The following is a 19,936-nucleotide window of genomic DNA, read 5'->3' on the forward strand; positions in this document are numbered from 1 at the left end:
CTTTAAAAGAATTTCTTTTACCCACTAAACAAAAGCAAATGTAGAGCCCAGAAAGATAACGCACCTCAAGTTTTCCAACACTCAACAAAAAATTTTTAGTCCCATAGACTGAAAAAGCAAAGAACAAAGAGTTTCATCACTTTTCAATAGATCAGTTGAATAGATACACTGCATTACACATAAAAATGGCAACAACTTTCTAATTTTAAAACAGACTTTGAAAAACGAAATGCCACAGTGCCCTCTACTGTCACTTTAAAGAAACTTAAATAATCTGTAAAATAAACTCTAGGTTTTACATTTTTGAAACTATATCCAATATAATCAATGAAAGAAGAAACAGCTTTTCGTTATTAATATAATATTATAATAAAATTTCATCTCATAAAGAGAAGCAATCTCAACCATGTATGATTGCTTCAAGTGTAAAAGAAATGATATTCTCATAACCCCTTAAATCTGTTTTTTATCACTACATTATTTTATTTTATAAATGCCTTCAGGAGTAGAGGAACAACAGACTTAGAAAAAAAATCACTGTTATAGGAGAGGAAGTAACTCTCTAAAGATAATAAATACCTTTAAATGAGACATATTGACCTAGGCACGCTTAGAAGAGTGGTGTCCAAAGTGAGTTAAGTAAAATATCCCAATGGGGTGCAAAAAGATAGTATCAATATTATCACTTCTATTTATAATTAAACAACTAATATTTAGTACATAGAATAACACTCCCTCTATGAGATGGTATATCACATGGTAATGTGTCAGGATATGCAGTATCCTAATAGAAAAGGAGGAGTTTCATAACGTGAAGTGTTAACAACAGCACCCACAAAGAAACTATATATACCCACAAAGAGTCTATACTGAAGAAATTCTAATTACATAATCACAAATAAATAAGTATATGGCAGAGCTGTTCCTTTCTTACTGCTACTTCAAACTCTTCATTAGAGTTAATAAATCTAATCAGATGACGATAACTTTAAAAAGTAGAAATTATAAAGATTATTTGAACTATGAAATCACATCTTACTATCAGTAAGTTACTATCATAAACCTTACTGTAAGTATATATTATGTCTCAAAAATACTAAATAATAAGACTAGGACCCCATCACAATTAGCAAAACATTTTTAAATAGTTTATTTCACCATTATCTCTTCCCTTTTTATCTATTTTTTTTATGGTTTAAGAGGCAAGTCATACATTAATATATGATAAATGTATATTATCATAGATAAATATGTATACCTATTAGAACTACATCCTAAATATTTTAACCAACTGTGGTATGTATTCAAAATAATTTAGAGATCACTGGCCTAGAGATAAGCTTGTTCCTACTATAAGATCTATAACTAGGAACAATTTTAGTAAGTGTTATTATATTAAAGAAGCCTTCAGGGCTTCCCTGGTGGCGCAGGGGTTGAGAGTCCGCCTGCCGATGCAGGGGACATGGGTTCGTGCCCCAGTCCGGGAAGATCCCACGTGCCGCGGAGCAGCTGGGCCCGTAAGCCATGGCCGCTGAGCCTGCGCGTCCAGAGTCTGTGCTCCGCAACGGGAGAGGCCACAACAGTGAGAGGCCCTTGTACTGCAAAAAAAAAAAAAAAAAAAAAAAAAAAGAAGCCTTCAGAGGAGCCAGATGCTTGGAAAACAAAAGCCTTGTGTCCAGAGAGATGACTATATACAGCATCTATATAAAGCCCCTACTAGAGCTGCAATGACAAAGTGACAGGTCAACTGAGAATCTTGTCATAAAGTAATCATCTATAGTCAGTTATCCTATTATTTACTTTGTCTTCTTATATCAAAATAAAACAAATATAAAAAAATAAACATCTTTCTTAATAGCAAGTTAAGTAAATCACTCTTTGCTCTACAAACTCTTATTTTATACTTTCATAATTTGTCTTAAATATTTATTACATAGACATGTTTTCCCTCACATTCAATTCACTATGAATTCTAGAGGAAACAATTTCTTAATTGTTTTTCTATGACCCAAGCTGTGCCTTTACTGGATAATGAATTAATAATGATTGAATGAATAAAGACTACCCATATGATTCATCAAATTAAGCCTCCAGATCCATGTGCAGCAGAATTCTATGCTCCTTAGCCATTGGTCAACTAAAGGGGACAGCATGAATGGCCATCCTGACAAGCAAGGAGTCAGAGGTTAAATTGTTCCAAGGACCAGCTATATCTCAGTAGAGATATTTTACAAAGAATAGCATAGAATGAAGGGACCATGTTACTAGAAAACATCTTCATTTTCTTTATTCTTTCTTCTCCTTTCCCTTGCCTAAAAGCTGTCTATATTTTAAAATGCAGATTTGGAATACCTGATTTATTAAGGAAATATTCCTCCTAAATTTATATAAAGGTCCATTTCTTCAAAAGAGCAAAAGAGAATTGAGAACTTTCTTTGATATAAGAGACAAAAATATATAAGGTTTAAGATAGGCTTACTTTACTACATAAGAGAACACAAGAATGGTATGAATAAGCCACCGATTTTGATGTCCCTTAAAAAGTATTTTTCATCAATGGAATATTTATTTGTAGCTGGAAAGTGCGTATTTTAAAAGCCCTAGGATTATAAAATCTCCATCATGAGGCAATTTAATTATGGTGACCTGCAACATTAACACATGCAAAGTTATTTACTTGCCCTTAATCTCTGAATCTAGAAAAACTACCCAAACAGGGAAGAAGATGACTACAAAATAAACCAATTTTGTAAATAATAATAATGATAATTCATGGAGGAGAAAAAGAATGAGGGAGGAGGGAGAAAAAGAGGGGAAGGAAGAGGAGGAAAGAGAAAAAGATAAGAGATGAGAACAAGGAGGAAAGGGAAAGAGGAAGAATTTAACAACTGCACAATTTTGTGCAAATGTGCATATGCTATAGGCACTATGCTAAACACTTTACCTTCATTTAATTCTTACAAAACCTGTCAAACGAAGGTAGTATTATTGCCCTAATTTACAGATGAAGAAACCAAGGCTATGAAAGGTTAAATAACTTTCTCAAGAGAAAACAGAGCTGGGGCTAGAACCCAGTTCTAATTCCAAAGTGTATGCCCTTAATCAATACATTTTGTTGATTCCATATAAGCATTTAATGTCAATAAAAAGTCTTAACATAACTCTGTAGTGCTTCCCTAGGTCCCAGAAGGCCTAGCACTAAAATTAAAATATTTGATGATAAATAAACCTAACAGGCTGAAAGAGACAAAGAAGAAGCAAAAAGTCAAAGTCAAAGAAAGGTCAAAGAAAGAACATTCCATCCAAAAGCAGGAGAATACACATTCTTTTCAAGTGCATATGGAACATTCTCCAGGATAAATCGCATGCTAGGCCACAAAACAAGTCTCTACAAATTTAAGATGACTGAAACCATATCAAGCACCTTTTCTAAACACAAAGGTATGAGACTAAAAATCAAGTACAATAAAAAAAAAAATTGCAGAAAACACAAACACATAGAAACTTAATATGCTACCAATGTGTCACTGAAGAAATCAAAGAGAAAAGCAAAAAATATCTGGAGACATATGAAAATGGAAAACACAACAATTCAAAATCTATGGGAAACAGCAAAAACAGTTCTAAAAGGAAGGTTTATAGCAATACAAGCCTACCTCAGGGAATAAGAAAAATCTCAAAAAATCAATCTAGCCTTACATCTAAAGGAAGTAGAAAAAGAACAACAAACAAAACCCAAAGTTAGATTCAGGAGAAGATGGTGGAAGAGTAGGATGCAGAGATCATCTTCCTCCCCACAGATACATCAGAAATACATCTACACATGGAACTGCTCCTACAGAACACCCACTGAATGCTGGCAGAAGACCCCAGACTTCCCAAAACGCAAGAAACTCCCCACGTACCTGGGTAGGGCAAAAGAAAAAAGAAAAAACAGAGACAAAAGAATAGGGACAGGACCTGCACTAGTGGGAGGGAGGTGTGAAGGAAGAAAGGTTTCCACACACTAGAAGCCCCTTCGCGGGCAAAGATTGCGGGTGGTGGAGGGGGGAAGCTTCAGAGCCACGGAGGAGAACACAGCAACAGGGGTGCAGAGGGCAAAGCTGAGAGATTCCCGCACAGAGGATCGGTGCCGACCGGCACTCACCAGCCCAAGAGACTTGTCTACTCACCTGCCAGGACGGGTGGGGGCTGGGAGCTGAGGCTTAGGCTCTGGAGTTTAGATCCCAGGGAGAGGACTAGGGTTGGCGGCGTGAACTCAGCCTGAAGGGGTTAGTGCGCCACGGCTAGCCGGGAGGGAGTCTGGGGAAAAGTCTGGAGCTGCCGAAGAGACGAGACCTTTTCTTGCCTCTTTGTTTCCTGGTGCGTGAGGAGAGGGTATTAAGAGCCCTGCTTAAAGGAGCTCCAGAGATGGGCGCGAGCCGCGGCTATCAGCGCGGACCCCAGAGACGGGCATGAGACGCTAAGGGTGCTGCTGCAGCCACCAAGAAGCCTGTGTGCAAGCACAGGTCACTGTCCACATCTCCCCTCCTGGGAGCCTGTGCCTCCCGCCACTGCCAGGGTCCCGGGATCCAGGGACAACTTCCCCGGGAGAACACACGGTGCACCTCAGGCTGCTGCAACATCACGCTGGCCTCTGCTGCCACAGGCTCGCCCTGCATCCGTACCCCTCCCTCCCCCCGGCCTGAGTGAGCCAGAGCCCCTGAATCAGCGGCTCCTTTAACCCCGTTCTGTCTGAGCGAAGAACAGACGCCCTCTGGTGACCTACATGTAGAGGCGGGGCCAGATTCAAAGCTGAACCCTGGGAGCTGTGAGAACAAAGAAGAGAAAGGGAAATTTCTCCCAGAAGCCTCAAAAGCAGCGGATTAAAGCTCCACAATCAACTTGATGTACCCTGCATCTGTGGAATACATGAATAGACAACGAATCATCCCAAATTGAGGAGGAGGACTTTGGGAGCAAGATAGATTATATTTTCCCCTTTTCCTCTTTGTGTGTGTGTGTATGGTTATGCTTCTGTGTGAGATCTTGTCTGTATAGCTTTGCTTTCACCATTTGTCCTAGGGTTCTGTCCATCCGTTTTGTTTGTTTGTGTTGTTTTGTTTGTTTTGTTGTTCACTCTTCAAAATTTTTTTTCTTAATAATTATTTTTTATTTTAATAACTTTATTTTATTTTATCTTACTTTATTTTTTTATCTCCCTCCCTCCCTCCCTCCCTTCCTTCCTTTCTTTCTTTCTATTTATTCTCCCTTTTATCCTGAGCTGTGTGGAGGACAGTCTCTTGGTGCTCCAGCCAGGCGTCAGAGTTGTGCCAATGAGGTGGGACAGCCAGCTTCAGGACACTGGTCCACAAGAGACCTCCCAGCTCCACGTAATATCAAACGGTGAAAATCTCCCAGAGATCTCCGTCTCAACACCAACAACCAGCTTCACTCAACGATGAGCAAGCTACAGTGCTGCACACCCTATGCCAAACAACTAGCAAGACAGGAACACAACCCCACCCGTTAGCAGAGAGGCTGCCTAAAACCATAAAAAGGCCACAGACACCCCAAAACACACCACCAGACGTGGACCTGCCCACCAGAAAGACAAGATCCAGCCTCATCCACCAGAACACAGGCACTAGTCCCCTCCACCAGGAAACCTACACAACCCACTGAACCAACCTTAGCCCCTGGGGACAGACACCAAAGAAAACGGGAACTACGAACCTGCAGCCTGCGAAAAGGAGACCCCAAACACAGTAAGATAAGCAAAATGAAAAGACAGAAAAACACACAGCAGATGAAGGAGCAAGGTAAAAACCCACCAGACCTAACAAATGAAGAGGAAATAGGCAGTCTACCTGAAAAAAAATTCAGAATGATGATAGTAAAGATGATCCAAAATCTTGGAAATAGAATAGAGAAAATGCAAGAAACATTTAACAAGGACATAGAAGAACTAAAGAGGAAACAAGCAATGATGAACAACACAATAAATGAAATTAAAAATACTCTAGAAGGGATTAATAGCAGAATAACTGAGGCAGAAGAACTGATAAGTGACCTGGAAGATAAAATAGTGGAAATAACTATCACAGAGCAGAATAAAGACAAAAAAATGAAAAGAACTGAGGACACTCTCAGAGACCTCTGGGACAGCATTAAACACACCAACATTCGAATTATAAGGGTTCCAGAAGAAGAAGAGAAAAAGAAAGGGACTGAGAAAATATTTGAAGAGATTATAGTTGAAAACTTCCCTAATATGGGAAAGGAAATAGTTAATCAAGTCCAGGAAGCACAGAGAGTCCCATACAGGATAAATCCAAGCAGAAACATGCCAAGACACATATTAATCAAACTATCAAAACTTAAATACAAAGAAAACATATTAAAAGCAGCGAGGGAAAGACAACAAATAACACACAAGGGAATCCCCATAAGGTTAACAGCTGATCTTTCAGCAGAAACTCTGCAAGCCAGAAGGGAGGCATTTCATTTTGCTTATCTTACTGTGTTTGGGGTCTCCTTTTCGCAGGCTGCAGGTTCGTAGTTCCTGTTGTTTTTGGTATCTGTCCCCAGTGGCAGGACATGTTTAAAGTGATGAAGGAGAAAAACCTACAACCAAGATTACTCTACACAGCAAGGATCTCATTCAGACTTGATGGAGAAATTAAAACCTTTACAGACAAGCAAAAGCTGAGAGAGTTCAGCACCACCAAACCAGCTTTACAACAAATTCTAAAGGAACTTCCGTAGGCAAGAAACACAAGAGGAGGAAAAGACCTACAATAACAAACCCAACACAATTAAGAAAATGGGAATAGGAACATACATATCGATAATTACCTTAAGTGTAAATGGATTAAATGCTCCCACCAAAAGACACAGACTGGCTTAATGGATACAAAAACAAGACCCATATATATGCTGTCTACAAGAGACCCACTTCAGACCTAGAGACACATACAGACTGAAAGTGAGGGGATGGCAAAAGATATTCCACACAAATGGAAACCAGAAGAAAGCTGGAGTAGCAATTCTCATATCAGACAAAACAGACTTTAAAATAAAGACTATTACAAAAGACAAAGAAGGACACTACATAATGATCAAGGAATCGATCCAAGAAGAAGATATAACAATTGTAAATATTTATGCACCCAACATAGGAGCACCTCAATACATAAGGCAAATACTAACAGCCATAAAAGGGGAAATCAACAGTAACACAATCATAGCAGGGGACTTTAACACCCCACTTTCACCAATGGACAGATCATCCAAAATGAAAATAAGGAAACACAAGCTTTAAATGATACATTAAACAAGATGGACTTAATTGATATTTATAGAACATTCTATCCAAAAACAAAAGAATACACATTTTTCTCAAGTGCTCATGGAACATTCTCCAGGATAGATCATATCTTGGGTCACAAATCTAGTCTTGGTAAATTTAAGAAAATTGAAATCGTATCAAGTATCTTTTCAGACCACAACGCTATGAGACTAGGTATCAATTACAGGAAAAGATCTGTAAAAAATACAAACACATGGAGGCTAAACAATACACTACTTAATAACGAAGTGATCACTGAAGAAATCAAAAAGGAAATCAAAAAATACCTAGAAACAAATGGCAATGGAGACACCATGACCCAAAACCTATGAGATGCAGCAAAAGCAGTTCTAAGAGGGAAGTTTATAGCAATACAATCCTACCTTAAGAAACAGTAAACATCTCAAATAAACAACCTAAACTTGCACCTAAAGCAATTAGAGAAAGAAGAACAAAAACACCCCAAAGTTAGCATAAGGAAAGAAATCATAAAGATCAGATCAGAAATAAATGAAAAAGAAAGGAAGGAAACGGCAGCAAAGATCAATAAAACTAAAAGCTGCTTCTTTGAGAAGATAAACAAAATTGATAAACCATTAGACAGACTCATCAAGAAAAAAAGGGAGAAGACTCAAATCAATAGAATTAGAAATGAAAAAGGAGAAGTAACAACTAATACTGCAGAAATACAAAGGATCGTGAGAGATTACTACAAGCAACTCTATGCCAATAAAATGGACAACCTGGAAGAAATCGACAAATTCTTAGAAAGGCACAACCTGCCGAGACTGAACCAGGAAGAAATAGAAAATATGAACAGACCAATCACAAGCACTGAAATTGAAACTGTGATGAAAAATCTTCCAACAAACAAAAGCCCAGGACCAGATGGCTTCACAGGCGAATTCTATCAAACATTTAGAGCAGAGCTAACACCTATCCTTCTCAAACTCTTCCAAAATATAGCAGAGGGAGGAACACTCCCAAACTCATTCTACGAGGCCACCATTACACTGATACCAGAACCAGACAAAGATGTCACAAAGAAAGAAAACTACAGGCCAATATCACTGATGAACATAGATGCAAAAATCCTCAACAAAATACTAGCAAACAGAATCCAACAGCACATTAAAAGGATCATACACCATGGATCATACACCATGATCAAGCGGGGTTTATTCCAGGAATGCAAGGATTCTTCAATATATGCAAATCAATCAACGTGATACACCATATTAACAAATTGAAGGAGAAAAACCATATGATCATCTCAATAGATGCAGAGAAAGCTTTTGACAAAGTTCAACACCCATTTATGATAAAAAAAAAACCTGCAGAAAGTGGGCATAGAGGGAACTTTCCTCAACATAATAAAGGCCATATATGACAAACCCACATCCAACATCGTCCTAAATGGTGAAAAACTGAAAGCATTTCCACTAAGATCAGGAACAAGACAAGGCTGCCCACTCTCACCACTCTTATTCAACATAGTTTTGGAAGTTTAGCCACAGCAATCAGAGAAGAAAAGGAAATAAAAGGAATCCAAATCAGAAAAGAAGAAGTAAAGCTGTCACTGTTTGCAGATGATATGATTCTATACATAGAGAATCCTAAAGATGCTACCAGAAAACTACTAGAGCTAATCAATGAATTTGGTAAAGTAGCAGGATACAAAATTAATGCACAGAAATCTCTGGCATTCTTATACACTAATGATGAAAAATCTGAAAGCGAAATTAAGAAAACACTCCCATTTACCATTGCAACAAAAAGAATAAAATATCTAGGAATAAACCTACCTAAGGAGACAAAAGACCTGTATGCAGAAAATTATAAGACATTGATGAAAGAAATTAAAGATGATACAAATAGATGGAGAGATATACCATGTTCTTGGATTGGAAGAATCAACATTGTGAAAATGACTCTACTACCCAAAGCAATCTACAGATTCAATGTAATCCCTATCAAACTACCACTGGCATTTTTCACAGAACTAAAACAAAAAATTTCACAATTTGTATGGAAACACAAAAGACCCCGAATAGCCAAAGCAATCTTGAGAAGGAAAAATGGAGCTGTCACCCAGGTTATTATAGTAAAAACATTATTGTAGTCAGAGATGGAAGGAAAAAGTTAGTGCACTTACCCTGAGGATCAGAGAGATGTATTACTGGCAGCGCCCATCATATTTAACTCATCAGTCTGAGCTGTGTATATCCAAGTGGAGATGACAATACCAAAAACTCAATTAGTAGGTTCAATTTTAGCTGCCATGCTAGATTTATCAGGGGCATGAAAGAAATATTAAGATAGCAGAAAGGGTTCTGTGGTCGAGGCAATGTGGATGGATATATAGAAAAATATTTGAAAATCTTTTTATCTCCTGTAAATGCCAGAGAGTATCTGTCACAGAAGAGGCACTATTCAACCAAGTAGGCAGAATGACTCAGCCAGTTTGCATCAACCGACCTCAGTAAACAGCTACACTGATGCTGTCATGATGGGCATCTGAACAGAATGACCATAATTAAGGAGGAAGGCCATGTATGAGCGCTACAAGTGAGGTGGATGGACCTAGAGTCTGTCATACAGAGTGAAGTAAGTCAGAAAGAGAAAAACAAATACCGTATGCTAACACATATAAATGGAATCTAAGGGGAAAAAAACGGGGTAAGACGGGAATAAAGTCACAGACCTACTAGAGCATGGACTTGAGGATATGGGGAGGGGGAAGGGTAAGCTGTGACAAAGTGAGAGAGTGGCATGGACATATATACACTACCAAACGTAAAATACATAGCTAGTGGGAAGTAGCCGCGTAGCACAGCAAGATCCTTACTTATGATAATTGCTGCATTTTTTCAGTGATTTCTTTCTTTGAGGGTTTGTATTAAAGATTCAATTTCAAGTACATTAAGGGTGATATATATGCTTTGTTAACTACTCAGATAACTGTGTACCTTCAATTTTGTGGAAACTGGAACTTCTGTGCATTGCTGAGGGGAATGTAAAATGGTTGCAGCTGCTATGGAAAACAGTTTGGCAATTCCTCAAAAAGTTAAACACAGAACTACCATATGACCCAGCAATTCCACTCCTAGGTATATATCCAAAAGAATTAAAAGCAGGAACTAGAATAAATATTTGTATACCAACGTTCATGGCAACACTATTCACAATACCCAAAAAGTGGAAACAAACCAAGTGTCCATCAACAAAAGAATGGATAACAGATAAATTAAGATGGCATATACATACAATTCAGCCATAAAAATGAAATTTTGATATATGCTATAACATGGATGGACCTTGAAAGCATTATTCTTAGTGAAATGTCAGACAGAGAACAAATACTGTGAGATTATACAAAGTATCTAGAATAGGTAAATTCATAGAAACAGAAAGGAGAATAGAGATTACCAGGGGCTGGGGGGAGGAGGGGATGAGAAGATATTATTTAATGGGTACAGAGTTTATACTGGGGATGATGAAAATTTTCTGGGTATAGATAGTAGTGATAGTTACACAACATTATGAATGTATTTAATGTCACTGAATTGTACGCTTATAAATGGTTCAAATGATAAATATGTTATATACATACTAACCTGATTTTTTTAATTGACCTGCCAAATAACAGATTTACATAAACAAGTAGATCATACACATCTCTTTTTTTTAAGATTTTTTTTTTTACAGCTGTTTTAGATTCACAGCAAAATTGACGGGAAGCTACAGAGATTTTCTATATACCCCTGTCCAAAGACATGCATAGCCTCTCCATTATCAATATCTCCCATCAGAGTGGTACATTTGTTACAAATGATGAACCTACAATGACGTTTTGCATAGACTTTTAAAAATAATTTTGAACTCTCTATTGAGTCTCTGTTGAGTCACGGTCATTACATTTTTTTTCCTTTAATTCTTTGAACCTATTATAAGCCTTGCTTTGAAGTATTTTTCTACTATATCCAAAATCTGGATCCACTCAAAGACAGTTTCTATTTGCTGTTGTTTTCCCTGTATGTGAGTCACACTTTCCTGTTTCTTTGCATGTCTAGTAAGCTTTGGTTAAAAACTAGACGTTTTAGACAATGTAGTGTAGAAACTCTGGATTCTATTTAATTCTTCTGGATGCTGTTCTTTGGAAACTTGCCTGGACTTAACCTGCAGACTCCCTCCTCTTGTAGTGTGCAGTCACTGGTATGTCTGTTCAGTTTTCTTTTCTTTTTTTAATTCTTATTTTTATTTATTCCTAGGGGTCACACCTGTGAGATCAGACACATTTCTATCAGGTCAATCTCTCTAACTCTTTGCAAGGTCAGTAGAATCATTCCATACCTTTCTGTTTTTTTCCTTGATTAATCCTGGAACACTTCTACTTACTTCACTTCACTGCTCCCTTTTTCCCCACAACTTTTCCACTAGGCTTCCAGTAGACAAAAAAACAAGAAACAAGCAAACTAAAAACTCAGCAGAGAAAAAAAAAAAAAATCCTATCAATCAATAATACCTTCAAATTTGCCTTTCTAACTGAAATGTGAAGAGCCACCAAGAGAAATGAGAGCTGACTATAGGCAGGTAAAGGATTCAGGAGGTAAAAGGTGGACCATAAAAAAGGCAATAATTAAAATTGCCCATCCCAAAATAATTAAAACTAGCCATGGACAAAGGAAAAGGAAAAGAATCTATGGATTAGAAGAAGGCAAAGGAACACCTCACTGGAAGTATATATTATATGCAATAGGAAAACAAAGAAAGTCATACTGTTCATTTTAGTATAATTCATTATTACGTGATGCAGTAATGAAAATATGAAAGTTAAAGCAGCTCTGCCTCTGCTACTCCCCTGACCTTAAGAATATATAAAAGAGAATAACTATTTAAATCACAAAGTTGTCTTATATAGTAAATAAAAACATACATGTAAGAAAGCACTTTGTAACCTGTGAAGTCTTTTAAAATAATGCCAAATTTATTTAGATACAGAGAACAAACAGGTTGTTGCCAGAGGGGAGGTGGGTGAGAGGATAAGTGAAAAAGGTGAGGGAAATACAAGATGTACACACTTCCAGTTACAAAATAAATGTTACCTGTATGAAATGTACAGTGTGAGGAATACAGTCGATAATTATGTAATATCTTTGTATAGTGACAATGGTAACTAGACTTATCGTGGTGATCATTTTCTAATGTATAGAAGTATCGAATCATTATGTTGTACACCAAGAACTAACATAGTGCTGAAGGTCAATTATACTTCAAGAAACAAACTTAAAGAAAAAGGTGAGGAGTGGTGAGAGCGGGAGAATTGGATGAAGGTGGTCAAAAGGTACAAACTTCTAGTTGTAAGATAAATAAGTATCAGGGATATAATGTACAACATAATATAATTAACACTGTCATACATTATAAATGAAAGTTGTTAATCAAGTAAATCTTGGGACTTCCCTGGTAGTCTAGTGGTTAGGATCCAGCACGTCCACTGCCGTGGCCCAGGTTCAATCCCCAGTCGGGGAACTGAGATCCCACAAGCCACGCAGAGTGGCCTAAATAAATAAATAAATAAATAAATAAAGTAAATCCTAAGAGTTCTCATCACAAGGAAAATTTTTTTTTCTTTTTCTTTTATTTTTTATCTACATAAGATGATAGATGTTCAATAAACTTAATCATTTCATGGTGCATGTAAGTCAAATCATTATATTGTACATCTTATACAGTGCTGTATGTCAATTATATCTCAATAAAACTGGAAGAAAAAAATAAAATATATTACACATTTTAAAAATAAATGAAAAAGACAAATTTTAGACTAGACTATTAAGGAATATATTCTCTCACTACATAAGCATTAACAGAGTTACGAATTATTAATTTGGGGCAAATGTAAACATACTTAAAAAATTAATGTCTTTTGATATTCTTTGAAGAAAACTTCTATCTATCAGAGGGTAATAATAATGTTCTTATTTTTCTTGGGGAAAATAAATCAAACATTTGGAAAGCTCTAAAGTGGTTTCTTAAAATTGGTCACTCCTCTTTGGAGACTTAATTAAGAAAAAAATTCCCTCTTGAGATATATCATCTTTGCTCAACTTTGAACATATGATTAGCTTGCACAGTAATTTGTAAATCAGTTAGCTTCCCACATATCTTAGGAACGAACTAGTTCAAAGAATAAACATATTTTCTGTATTAACAAGAAAGAACAAATTAACTTAGTTAATGCACAAAGAATTAAATTTGCACGCTATCAAAATTTTTACCCTAAAAATTACCATCAATAATCTAGTTTATTTTAAATTTACCAAAACAGTTGGTTTTCTAATTCTAAGTGTTGATACCAGTTCAACAATCTTAATTATTGTAAACTAATTGCTTTGGGAGTTACCATTTTTCACTTCTACCTACAAAACCCGCAGACTGATTTACCCTCCTGCTCAGGCTGACCAGGCCACAATGACGTACATGAGACCCAGATCAAAAAGCAAATGCCTATGAGAGGCAGGCAGTTAACCATAGTTGAATTAAGCAGGAATGACTGGGAGCAATGATGACCTGGACAGATCACACCCAATCTAAAGGCACAACCAATACTCCGCTCAGCCAACTATTTTGCTCAGGCAGTTGGCCCCCAAGCTCCTAGATCTTCCCATTCTCACAGAAAACAGAAATCTGGATTTTGATATAAAACACCTTCATTTTTAACTATTAGCAACTGGTAATTTAAAACTGGTAAAAATATAGTTTTAAACAAAACATCTGTGGGGCTGCCAGTTTGCGGCTCCTGTATTCTTCTTAAACACCTGCAACCTTCCCTGCTTCGCTTTCTCATTATTTTATCCCCAGCACCTTCTTCTCCAGAATAACCAAGCCTAAAGAATACGGAAAAGGTTAAGACATGGAATAAAGAAGCTAGACGTTGTTAAAGGGTACAAAGTTGGAACTAGAAGGGGAACAAATGCTGGAGATCTAAGGCACAGCATTGTGATATGGTCAACAATACTGTCTAATATACTTCAAAGTTGCTAAGAGGCTACATCTTAAGTCTTCTCAGCACAAAAAAAGAAATGATAATTAGATGACAACAGCTAACCACTACCAATGATAACCATACTGCAATACATAAATGTATCAAATCAACAGGATGTACACCTTAAACTTATACAAATTATACAACAAATATATCTTAATTTTTATTTTTAAAAAAAGGAGCTAAAGAATACCAAAGCTCAGGAATCCTGTTACTAAGCTTGAAGTAAACATACTTCAGCTTAAAAAGTATGAAAATCAGAGCTACTCCTGCAGCCTTAGTGGCTGCACTTCAACTAGTGACTACATCCACTCGGCAAACAAAATCATAAGGCTTCTTCAGCAAGCGTGGAGCGTAGAGCAAAGCCAAGCATTTGCAAGAGCTTGGAAGCCAAGTGGACTGGAGCTGGAGACCCAACTCTGCTACTTGATTGTTACCTCTACCTTCTTATCATTTAAAAGCTAATGATATCATCAATTCTAGAATGCTGTTATGAGAAATAAATAAAATATTATACATAAAGCACCTAGGCTTGGTGAATAACCTGCAGATGACCAGTGCTTAATAAACGGGTGCTAAATATATTGATGTGGCTTATTATAATCCTTACAACTTTGTACTTTGGTAAGAAGAAAGCACTGGAGAGAGAAAAATTTCTGTCTCAGGGCCTATCTGTGTCAGTTGGTGTACATGTTCTCCCTGCTGTCTTCCTCCCTCAGACAAATTAAAAAATACTCTGTATTTAGACATTATTCCATTATTCTTATGATCAATGAATTTCAAGTGGTTTCTAACTCTTGTCCTCAGGCAGGAATATAAACAGAAGATATAAAAAAAAAATTAAGATGTCTGGCATTTTACTGGAATAAGGCCCTAACTCTTCCCAGTCAAGCCTTTTACCATTGTATCACCATTCAGTTTGCATTTTTCTTAATATATAAAACAGAGTACAAATTGTGATAAAAGCCACCTATAGAAGTCAAGTTGTAACCTCCATTCAAATATAAAAATACTTCAGTGGCTGTTTTGTTGGGTTCTAGTGCTTTAGGCTCAAACTCCCTAACACAGTTTATTTGGCCCTTCCCAGTGCAACCACCATTAATCTCTGCAGCCTCGTCTCTCCTTCCTTTCTGCCAAGCTCTCCAAATACACTGTACTCTATACAATGTACTCCTGTACATGCTGTTCCTTCTAACAGGGACACACTTTTTATAAAATCTGTATCTTGCAATAACAAATTAGTTTGGGATCTTTTAAAGAATATTTCATTAATGTTTAAGATATGTTGTATTTCTAACGAGCAAGATTCTGCTGAGAAGTTAAACTGAGTTTGCACTTCCTGAACAAAACCAATCTCTAGAACTCCTTAGGCTGTGACAATTATAGTAATGTGTTTAGAAAAATGAATAGTGTTTTAAATAAATGGCCAAATAACTGTGACTTACTGATCACTCAAATCTAAGAATGCATTTTAATTTTAAAAACTATTATAAGCATAAGTGTAAACAAGTTCACTCAGGGAACTAATTAAAACCCTAACCGCCTAATAAAATAAAATATAAAGAGCTATAAATATTATACTGATAACACCTAAATATTCTCCATAATTCTAGAACTGCACTCTAACCAATTAAAACAAACAAAATGCACAGCATGCCAAGGGAAAGAGTCTTTAAAAGGTAGAAAATTTCACTAGAAAAAACAAAGTGCAGAAATGTCAGAATGAATTATAATGCTGAAGGATTAACTAAATGAAACTGAAAACAAGCTAAAATCCAGCAAGTCATTTTTACTTTTTAAACAGTAGATCAGGTTAGAGGGTAGAGAGGGAGGAAAAGGCAGAGCCAAGAGGACTTTTAGGGCCGTGAAAACAGTCTGTATGCTATCAATACTATAATAGTAGATATATGTTATTACAAATTTGTCCAAACTCAAAATATGTACAACACCAAGGGTGAACCCTAATGTAAACCATGGACTTTAAGTGATAATAATGTGTCAATGGAGTCCATCAATTGTAACAAATGTACCACTCTGGTAGGGGATGTTGATAACTGGGAAGCTATGTATGTGTAGGGGCAGAGAGTATATGGGAAATCTCTGTACCTTCCTCTCAATTTTGCTGTCAATCTAAAAGTGCTCTAGGGCTTCCCTAGTGGCACAGTGGTTCAGAATCCGCCTGCCAATGCAGGGGACACGGGTTCGAGCCCCGGTCCGGGAAGATCCCACATGCCGCGGAGCAACTAAGCCCGTGCGACACAAGTACTGAGCCTGCGCTCTAGAGCCCACGAGCCACAACTACTGAAACCCGCGCGCCTAGAGCCCATGCTCCGCAACAAGAGAAGACACCACAATGAGAAGCCTGCACACCACAACTAGAGAAAGTAGGGCACAGCAACAAAGACCCAATGCAGCCAAAAATAAATAAATAAAATAAATAAATTTTTTAAAAAATAAAATAAAAGTGCTCTAAAAAATAAAGTCTATTAATGGGGCAGACAGGAGGAGATAAGAAAAATTATAAATCTTTGCTAGCCATAGAAGACTAATTTTTAAACTATTATAACTAGCAGTTCTGAGTAGACTAAAAACTACATGATAAAGCTAGCATAATTTAGCTCTGGATTTGTATTTGAAATACTTTTCTTTCCACCTCCTAGTGAGAGCCCTTCGAAGCATTTTTTTTTTCCTTGGGGGGCTGTGTGAGTCTTCGCTGCTGTGCACAGGCTTTCTCTAGTTGCGCGAGCGGGGGCTACTCTTCGTTGCAGTGCACGGGCTTCTCATTGCGGTGGCTTCTCTTGTTGCGGAGCATGGGCTCTAGGCGCATGGGCTTCAGTAGCTGTGGCTCGCGGGCACTAGAGCGCAGGCTCAGTAGTTGTCGGGCACGGCTTAGTTGCTCCGCAGCATGTGGGATCTTCCTGGACCGGGGCTCGAACCGGTGTCCCCTGCATTGGCAGGCAGATTCTCAACCACTGCGCCACCAGGGAAGCCCCGAAGCATTCTTAAGTGCTATCTCCTAACAACTTTAGACAACTTATTTAAATAAATTGTATTCACACACCCCGTCTGTTCCAACACACAGTCTCTTTTAGACACAAATTATTCACCCTCGTCAAAGGTCTACTGAGTATCTACTGCACATAGTACATTCAGAAAATATAAAAAGATCCTTACACTCAAGATCCTTCCTCTGAGGTCTTAGAATTCAGCTCTGGGAAAAGGTCAAAATGGCCCTGGTAAGAGACTCCAAGTATGCAAATGCTAAAGACAATCAACCAGCCGGTTCTTCTGTTCTCCTTCTTGGAACACTTCTCTCTTGGCTGAATCCTTCTCATCTTTCAAGTCTCAATATAAAGGCTATTTCTTCACAAATCTTTCCTGACACCATCCTGCTATTTTCTATGGCAGAATCCCACTTCTTTCATTGCTGTTCTTTTTTTTCCAATCTGTAATTACATATTTAGTTGCTTGTTTACTGGTTTATCATCTGTATCCAATAACAAACTGAACACTCTATGTGGACAAAGGCTCCACCGTATTACCAGTAATTAGCAAAGCACTCAGTACTCAATGATTAAATGAATGCGTACATCTGGTGCTCAGGAGAAAGGTCTGAGCTAGAGAGACTGGAGTAGAGGTGATAACTTAGCCATGAAAACTAGTAAGATCACCTGTGAGAAGTGTATGGGGTTAGAAGAGAACCTAGAACCAAGACCTTGAGGTAGCCCAACATTTAGAGTTTTAATAGAACAGGCAAAGAAGACTAGGATACAGAAGTCAGATAAATCAAAGCGAAACCAAAGAGACAGTGTTTCAAGGAGTGAGTATTTCAACTGCAGAATTCTGCCAAGAGGTCCAGTAAAAAGTGAACAGAAAAGGATCCATTAGATTTCACCTCATTAAGGTTAATGGTGACTTTAGTGAGAGCCATTTCAGAGCACCTAGGATCTGAGGACAAATTACAGAGTGATTCCCAGGTGAGGAAGTAGAGACACTACCTAATTGTTAAAAGTGTGAAGGACAACAGAGAGGTAGTAACCAAGAGAGATGATCCTGAACACCCAGGAGGTAAATATAATAGTATATCTGTATAGCATGAGATTCAAACAAGCAGGAAAAGCAATCCTCACAATCCTGAAAGTACACCAGCATAATTCAAACGGTCAAATAATGTTAATTGTTGGTGTTGCTAGTTTAATAAATTGTCTCCCCATTAGACTATAAGTGACCCAGTGAGCGCAGAGATAACGTATGTTTTATCCATGCCTAGGTTTCTAGGAACCGAGAACAGTGCCTGCCACACAGTAGGTGCTCAATAAATATTTCTAAGTGAATTCATAATTCTGAATACAATGTCAACTACTGGAATAGCCACCTTGATTGTCTCCTCTGATCCATTTTTTCTTTTTTTTTACTGTGAGATGACTATGTCACATAAGCATAAACGTGTTTTTACAAATATTACTGTCATTACGCCTTACTTCCCCTACCAGACACTCAAGCTTCTTGACAGCGGAACTTCTGTCTGCTCATCCCATGACCCGCTCAGTGTCTTGCAGGAAGAAGTAAGGCTAAATAATCCTGAACCTGGAGAAATGGCTTCTTACGAAAGAGCTGTGACAGGTATTTCACAGTGATTCCAAGGTCAACCAGTGGACCCTGCCGCCCCAAGCGCGGAGAGGCCAGAACCAGCGCTCCCCCGGCCTGGAACCGCAGCTGCCGCCTCCCCGGCAGAGGGCGCGGCAGCCACCGCGATACACATCCCCCTCCAAGTCGGCCGCCGGCCTCAGTCCCCGCCCCCGCCCGGCGGTCACCTGCAGCGGCTGCACTCGGGCCTCCGCTCAGCCGGCTCCACTGGCAGTTCCCACAGGCCGTCCGCACTAGCCCCGTCCGCCTCCGCGTCCAAGGCAGTCGCCGCCGGGGCTGAGCCGCCCTCCCGCCGCTCCTCCTCGTCCGGCTTCTGAGACCTAGAGGCCCCGGGTAGCCGCGCGACGGGGTCCCTGGGTGTTCGCGCCTCTTTCTGCAGCTCCATGGCAGGCGCTCAGGTCCGACCGTCACATTGAAGCCCCGCTGCCGCCAGGGGCCGCCACAAGCTGGAGAAACCAGCCTCCGCCGCCCGGCGCCACGCACGCACGCCACGTACGGGGGGCGGGTCTCCGAAGCCCAGGCTGGAGACCCCGCCCCGCAGCGGACAAGGAATGAACCCATTGGTCTGTGCCCTGTGGGCTAGTTCACCTAGAACCCGGAAGGGAAGTGTGGATTGTCCTGGGGAGCAGGTGAGGTTAGGAAAGCGTCTCGGGGAGAAATAAAGGAATCTCCTCTGAAAACACCTCAGGTGGCAAACTTGAATGTACTTTCCTTGTTTTCACCCCTTTAAAAGTGAAAATATGGGCTTCCCTGGTGGCGCAGTGGTTGAGAGTCCGCCTGCCGATGCAGGGGACACGGGTTCGTGCCCCGATCCGGGAAGATCCCACATGCCGCGGAGCGGCTGGGCCCGTGAGCCATGGCCGCTGAGCCTGCGCATCCGGAGCCTGTGCTCCGCAACGGGAGAGGCCACA

At 38.9% G+C, this 19,936-nt stretch overlaps 1 protein-coding gene across 2 annotated transcripts in view; it reads right to left on the bottom strand.

Annotated features, from left to right (window-relative positions):
• DTWD2 (DTW domain containing 2) overlaps nt 1–19,410 on the bottom strand; it is a gene marked incomplete at its 5' end in the record, with an annotated part of 90,565 nt that extends 71,155 nt beyond the window's left edge. For both annotated transcript variants that reach the window (XM_082650595.1, XM_082650594.1), the window contains one exon: nt 19,193–19,410. In XM_082650595.1, coding sequence (XP_082506721.1) covers nt 19,193–19,410 — 218 coding nt within the window. The remainder of the gene's footprint in view (nt 1–19,192) is intronic.
• Nucleotides 19,411–19,936: the final 526 nt, after the last annotated feature.

Source organism: Grampus griseus (assembly GCF_964374135.1).
Source record: "Grampus griseus genome assembly, chromosome: 3".
Classification (NCBI taxonomy): Eukaryota; Metazoa; Chordata; class Mammalia; order Artiodactyla; family Delphinidae; genus Grampus; species Grampus griseus.